The sequence below is a fragment of the Engraulis encrasicolus genome, chromosome 4, assembly GCF_034702125.1.
Source record: "Engraulis encrasicolus isolate BLACKSEA-1 chromosome 4, IST_EnEncr_1.0, whole genome shotgun sequence".
NCBI classification, from domain to species: domain Eukaryota; kingdom Metazoa; phylum Chordata; class Actinopteri; order Clupeiformes; family Engraulidae; genus Engraulis; species Engraulis encrasicolus.
The window spans coordinates 41,875,008-41,882,507 of record NC_085860.1 but is presented as its reverse complement, the minus strand read 5'-3'; the positions used below and the strand labels follow the sequence as shown (position 1 = coordinate 41,882,507).

Here is a 7,500-nt window from a genome sequence, read left to right as displayed (position 1 = left end):
TTCTATGCCTGTGTTCTCTCATTTTCTCATTCGTACCGGTCTTCTAAAATCAAAGCTGCCTCCCTCAGAGTCACTGGGGTTTTTATTAAAACAGGACTTCTAGACCAAAACTGACCAAAGAGCAAAGCTGACCAGAGAGTCCTCAGTGAGCTCTTTAGATAGAGGACGGTCCCAGGTGAGGTGAGTAAGGAGTGGGTGAAGAGGGGGATGAAAGGCCAGACATTAGACGATGGTGTGTTCTGTGTGTGTGTGTGTGTGTGTGTGCGCGCGCGTGCGTGCATGTGTGTGTGTGTGTGACAAGAAAGCAAAGAATTTCCTTAACCACCAGACGGAACATAGGGCTTTCATCCGTCCCTCACCTTTCACCCTCTCCTTTCATCCTCTTCCTCAATCGCCCTTCACCTTTGATCACAGACAGCCTTTCACCTCAGCATGCCTCTTCCTCTTGAGGACATCACATAGAACACAACACATACAACATAACACATAGACTAGAACACGACACATAAAACACAACACATAGAACATATCACGTAAAACGTAAAACACAATACATAGCCTACTGTACGTGTAGAGCACAACACAGAACACAACACATAGAGCATAACATATAGAGCACAACACATAGAACACAACACATAAACTAGAACATGACACATAAAACACAGCACATACAGTAGAACATAACACATACAGCCCAAAACATAGAGCGCAACACATCAAGCACAACACAGAACACGACACATACAGCACAATACAGAGCAGAACACATAGAACACAACACGTATAACACAATGCATAGAACACACCACATAGAACACAACATAGAGCACAACACATAATAACACATAGATCATAGCACATTAAACTACCACACATATAGGATCACCATCCCTTCACTTCTGCATGTCCCATGATGGCAAAGCATCAGTAGCTCCTATTCTTAAAAAAGGATTAAGTGTACAGACTACTCACTCAGAAAATTACAGTGAGCCTTTGTCCTGCACCTTTTCCTGTGATGTGCACGATCTTCACACTCAACCTTTTCTTACTTCAACCTCCTCATTATGGGTTGGAGTGGGAGATGCTTATGTAGAGGGCTAGCATTAGGTGGGGTGAAGGCGCAAGAGAGGTGTATAGATGGGTGAAGGGGCAGGTGTAGTTGGCTGTAGATGAAGTGAAGAGTTGAGGTTTCCGAGGGGAAAATGGAAATTTGACACGACACAGGCACGAACACACAACCTGCACTGCACTGCACTGCACTGCACTGCACTTAAAGTGTTCCTCACTCACAAATCCCTAATGAGTTCAGAAGGGGTCCGCTAATGCTGTTCACCTTTTAGTCCCATTTGCCAATGAATTAGCTCAGGTGATTTGCATAATAGGGCCTTTGTATTAGTATTAAGAGGCCGCTAATTGAACTGAGCTGGGGAAGGCAGTGGTGGTGGTGGTGGGGATGGGGGGGAGGGCGATGGTGTGTGGGTGTCGACTGAAGCTTCCCAAGCACCAGTCGTCAGTTCTGGGCTGGGACCGAAAAACAGCGTGGGCATTTTCGGCATTTGGCTGCCCCCTCACACGGTCCCCCAGCTTTTCTATAATGTATGATTTGATCAGTCCATTTTGTGTTCTCAGACCTATTTGTTACCTCCGCCCAAAAGGTTATGTGATCGTAGGAGTTTGTGTGTGTGTTTGTCTGTTCGTTTGTTCGCGGTATGTGTATGTGTTACTGTCCACCACCAGAGGGCGGAGGTGAGCTCTCTGAGTACTTGTATTACGTAAAGATAGACCAATGGGCTGTCCCGTCTCAATTGAGAGCCGGCCTTCAAGGGAAAAACAATCAAACGGACAAAAAACAACAGCATCGGACTGACGGCCCACCGGGAAAATGCCCTTTATGCCAGATGACCAGTCCAGCCCTCGTGGTCGAAAGCCCACAGGAAGAGAGAGCCTGGAGCCCTGCATTGATTGGTCTCGGCGTTCGCTCACTGGTTCAGGAAAGTGAGCGTGATGAAAGAATTGGCAGCCATCACCGTGGTGACAGCCTGCCTCCTGGTGACCCTGGCAACACCGGCACTGGGGGGGTGGGATGTGTGTGTGTGTGTGTGTGTGTGTGTGTGTGTGTGTGTGTGTGTGTGTGTGTGTGTGTGTGTGTGTGTGTGTGTGTGTGTGTGTGTGTGTGTGTGTGTGTGTGTGTGTGTGTGTGTGTGTGTGTGTGTGTGTGTGTGTCATTGTGTGGCATTCTGCTGCTCGTGTGTCATAATTGATCGTCTTGTTAAACTGCCTGTCTTGCTTCATAAGCCCATGTTTGAGGGATATTTCACACACACTCACACATGAACCCACACACACACACACACACACACACACACACACACACACACACACACACGTTTTTTTAAGCATTCACACGAACACATACACACACGCTCACCCACAATACACACACACACACACACTCATACATACACATACACATGCACGCACGCACGTACGCATGCACACACGCGCGAGCGCGCGCACACAGACACACACACACACACACTGTAGCGGGCAGTGTTTTCGTGTGTGCATGTGTGTGTGTTAGAGTGTGTGCATGCATACGTGTATGCGTCAGTGTGAGTATGAGTGTGTGATTCTAAAGGCTCTTGCTTCGTGTACTGGACTACCTCATCAATCTGCATGAATATGGAGCCCCACACACGCACACTCAAATACACACACACACACACACACACACACACACACACACACACACACACACACACACACACACACACACACACACACACACACACACACACACACACACACACTTTCTGCCCGTGACTTACATGTACGTCATCTACAGAAAGAGAGACAGACAGACAGACAGAGAGAGAGAGAGAGAGCGAGAGAGAGAGAAAATGAGACAGAAAGACAGACAGACCGACAGACAGACAGACAGACAGACAGAGTGAGACAGAGGGAGGGAGTCTGCCAGGCTCCAGTGCATTCCATAATGTATTCCAATAATTAGGCATGATTGCATCACAACTTATACAGCGCAGTCAAAGGTTCAACTGCCAGGGGGCTGTAGAAGTGTGTGTTTTTGTGTGTGTGTGTGTGTGTGTGTGTGTGTGTGTGTGTGTGTGTGTGTGTGTGTGTGTGTGTGTGTGTGTGTGTGTGTGTGTGTGTGTGTGTGTGTGTGTGTGTGTGTGTGTGTGTGTGTGTGTGTATGTGTGCGTGCGTGCGTGCGTGCAACTGAGAGGAAATATTTTTTGCACTAGACATTAGATATAATTGAGACCCTTCAGGGAGGCGATATTTCTGGTGCATTGATTCACAAATAGTCCATTTATCACATTTATTTAAAGCAGGGGTGTCAAACATAAGGCCCGGGGGCCGGATGTGGCCCGCCAAATGGTTCAAACTGGCCCCAGACTTGTTATGTAGAGAAAAAATAGTAATTTCATATTTTCAATGCTTGAGAACAAAATGGCCTTTTTTGCTTGAATTAAATAATAGGATCTTGCCGTTCTTCTGTACTTTCAACTGTTCTCTGGGTATGGCAGTGCAAATTTTACCACCATGCTAGTAGTTAACATTGAGTCCTATGAGACCAGCTGGTGGCTAACTGGTCTCTAGGACTCGACTCAATGTTAACTGCTAGCTTGGAGGTAAAATTTGCACTGCCATAAGTATAGGAGAATGGTAAAACCCTATTATTTAACTTAGGGGGAGGTGTAAGATAAGCTTATTTCCAAAAATGGGACAGTATCACTTTAAGATGATTGACTAGCAATCTCTCTCTCTAGGTCGTCCTCAGACGAGCCTTCCATCATTGCTTCCAATCATCCCGATTCTCCATACAACTTTTCAATTCACTGGTACTCTGGGTTCCTGCGTCTTTCTTAAGTATGTCCACATAAGTTAGTGTGGGGCGTCCTCTTGACCGGCAACCATGCGACGGTTCCCAGAGCACCAGTTTGCTGGCTGGCAGTTCTTGGTGCCTTTGGCAGTGTCCTGCAAGTCTCATTCTCCTCACAGCAATTTTCTCGATCACCCTTGGTATTCCCTCGTACAGGATTTCATTGATTACATGTGCACTATTACTGATGTTAAGCACTGCACGCAGCATCCTGGTGTAGCACCCATCAAGGGTGATTGAAGCAATGAGATTCCGATATGAAGCAGAAACGTGCAATATATCGCAATTACATCACTGGTCCTGCCCACTTGAGATCAAATTGGCTGTATGTGGCCCCTGAAGCGAAGTGAGTTTGACACCCCTGATTTAAAGAGGCCATGCCACTCTAATTACATTGCCATGTCCACCTTTTTTATCATAATCCTTGGTGTTCTCTGACCTGGTATGCAACATTATTTTAGCTGGAAAGTTATTTGATGGTGTATTTCAAAGCATTTTATTGCGCCCAAAAACACCTCTCAGGAGAATTAAGCGGTTTGTCCATTATGTTTATGAGCTTTGCACTGATTGGCTCAGCTGTTGCTAGAGAACCACGTCATTGTAGAGAACATGTTCTATTGAGGACTCGCAGGCTGCTCTCAGCCTTTGAGATAAAAGAAAAAAAAAAAGATTGATAGTAATGTGGTAGATTATGACTCAGTTTGTGTTCTTAAATCGGTTAAAGGTGCACTGTGTAAGATGGTGGCCAGAGCAGGTATTGTAACTACTGTATGCTGCTCATTGAAACTGTCCTGCCTATTGTATTGCCAAATTTGATCTTTTCATGAATATTTACTAAGTAATAAACTAATATTTACTAGTTTGACCAAAATACAGCACGTTTTGCATCGAAAAATGTCTAGATTTCTGGAAATTCAAAATGGCGGACAATGGAGAAGATCCATCTTTTCATGTATGAAAAGTGCAATTTTCCTAGACATATATGACTACTTAGAATTTTCTGGTGGTATTTTTGAAAAGGGTGATATTTGTGAATGGGCAGCATTCATTCTGGAAATAAACTACAAAAATACTACACGGTGCACATTTAAAGCAACAAGGGTATTTAGGAAATAAGTCAATGTCTCATCCATCGTTGCCACATTTGGGCATAAACAAAGAGGTTGTAAAATGGCATGTTGTGCATGTTGAGTTAATTACAGTTGAATTGAAGGGGATGTGTTAAAGACTCTGCTGAGATGTCAGAGACAAATTCATTGATATGCCGCTGCATGTGTGTATGATAAACTGATGTAGTGAACTGTGTGTACAGTATAACACACTGACATACTGAACTTTACGGTATGCTGATGCAATGTAGTAACTGTGTGGACGGTAAAAATATATGATATAGGCCTACACTGATATACTGAACTGATACACTGATGGACTGCATGGCATAGGCTACTGATGTACTGACATACCTGTGTGAAGGTTGTGTATAAGACATTTACCTGTGTGAAAGGTGTGTGCATGTGCTTTTCCTGTTCCCTGTTTCTTACCCTCTTCTTTCCCTCTGCCCCTCCCCCACCCTGTACCCCTCTCCTCCCACCTATTTCTCCTCTGTTCCTCCTCCTCCACCCCCCCCCTCCCCGCCCCCCTTCTCTATCCTGCCTATCTTCTCATCTACACATCCCCTTCTCCTCTACTCCCCCCTCTACCCCCATCTCTTCTCCTCCTCTACTCCTCTCTTCTCCTCTAACCCGTCCCTTCTCTACCCCCTCTCTTCTCTTCTATGCACCCCCCTTCTCCTCTACTCCCCACTCTACACCCCCCATTTCTCCTCTTCCCCCTCTTCTCCTCTTCTCTCCCTCTCTTCTCCTCTAAACCCCCCTCCCTTCTCCTCTTCTCTCCCATGCTGCCCCGTGCTCTCTGATGCATTAGTAATGTTGACACCAAGGAACTCTGTGGTAAGTAGCAAACATGTTCTCTTGGGGAAGTGGATCTGTCAAAGAGAATATCTGTGGAATCTATAAGGTGGATGTCTTCAGCGGTATACGAGCCATCACAGCGGGGGGGGGGGGGGGGGGGAGGTGGGGGTAATGTGTGTTTGTGTGTGTGTGTGTGTGTGTGTGTGTGTGTCTGTGTGTATGTTTATGAATGAGTGTGTGTGAGAGAGAGAGAGAGAGAGAGGAGAGAGAGAGAGAGAGACAGAGAGAGAGAGAAGAGAGAGAGAGAGAGAGGAGAGAGAGAGAGAGAGAGAGAGAGAGAGAGAGAGAGAGAGAGAGAGAGAGAGAAAGTGAATACTTTAGGGGTTGGGCAATATGACAAATACGAATGTTAGAAGGGATACATTATTGTATTAAATATAGGCCTATGTATCTCTGCAATTCATAGTGCAGCTCCAAACATGATGAAACATAAACATAAAAACCCTGCCCCATTATTTGTTCCAGCCAATTCAATGTACCAGCTCATCCTTATTACTGCATCCCTTAACCCTTTCATACAGAGCCATAATGTTATTGTCCCCAATTTGGTAATGGCCATGTCTTAATCAAAGTGTGGAGAGGCAGCCTTTAGCTTCTATGCTTCAAAGCTTTGGAACCAGCTTCCAGATGACATAAAAAATGCACCCACTATTGATAGCTTTAAATCTAGACTCAAGACAAAGCTGTTCTCAGATGCTTTCCCCTAGCTTAAATTACTTACTATTATTATTTTTATTTTTATGTTTATTTAATTTGTTTTATTTTATTTTATTATTATTTTTACCTTATGTTATATCTTAATGTTTTAAATGTTTTTTGACTTTAATTCATTTCCTTCTTTCTTCCCTGTTTCCTTTCATTTACATTTGTTAACTTTGTGAAGCACATTGAGTTGCACCTGTGTATGAAATGCGCTATATAAATAAACTTGCCTTGCCTTGCCTTAATCAGTTACAAGACTCTGTAATGCAATAGGAGTGTTGTTTCACTGTAGTTCAGCTTTTTCAGCAAATAGGGAATAGGATCATCAGTAGAGGTGTCAAAAGTAAAGGTAAAAGTGAAAAAAGGAACACAATTTCCTTCCAAGACAAGTAACTTATCTGAGTAACCAGTAGACCTGTGTACTTATCTTACGATCAGATAACGCTGCACTGGTTGGATCAACTTTGTGGTGGGTCCTTGTTAGGTTTTCAGTGTTTTTCAGTAACAACAGAGTCTATCTCAGAAGGTATAATGGAGTAAATTGTGTAACAGCTATGCAATGCCATGTGCTAGTGTTGTAATTACACCACAAATGTACTTTTACTTTTGACAACTCTGATCGTCAGCCTTCCCATCTGTATGGAAGGGCTACTCCAGTTTGATTAGCTAGTTAGCGAAATCAGCTGTGTTGGGAGAAGAGACAGAAGGAGAACCCGAAGCTGGACTGTCAGTCCAATTTCCCCTCTTCTGCTGGTCACTACTCCATTGCACTCCTCCTCCTAAAAGTGAAGTGAAAACAATATAATGCATCCCTGGCATCTGTCCCCTCAGGGTTGGGTTGTCTTCAATTACACAGATGTTTGTTAGCATTGATTATGTATTGATTTTGTATTGAGTATGGTATGGAATTGGGAGTAATTT

The 7,500-nt window shown here is 44.2% G+C and overlaps 1 protein-coding gene across 1 annotated transcript in view; it reads left to right on the top strand.

Annotated features, from left to right (window-relative positions):
* Positions 1-7,500, top strand: part of necab2 (N-terminal EF-hand calcium binding protein 2) — a 179,739-nt gene that overhangs the window by 65,007 nt on the left and 107,232 nt on the right. Inside the window, exon 4 of the mRNA XM_063197455.1 lies at positions 5,831-5,856. Within this exon, the coding sequence (XP_063053525.1) occupies positions 5,831-5,856 (26 nt within the window). The remainder of the gene's footprint in view (positions 1-5,830; positions 5,857-7,500) is intronic.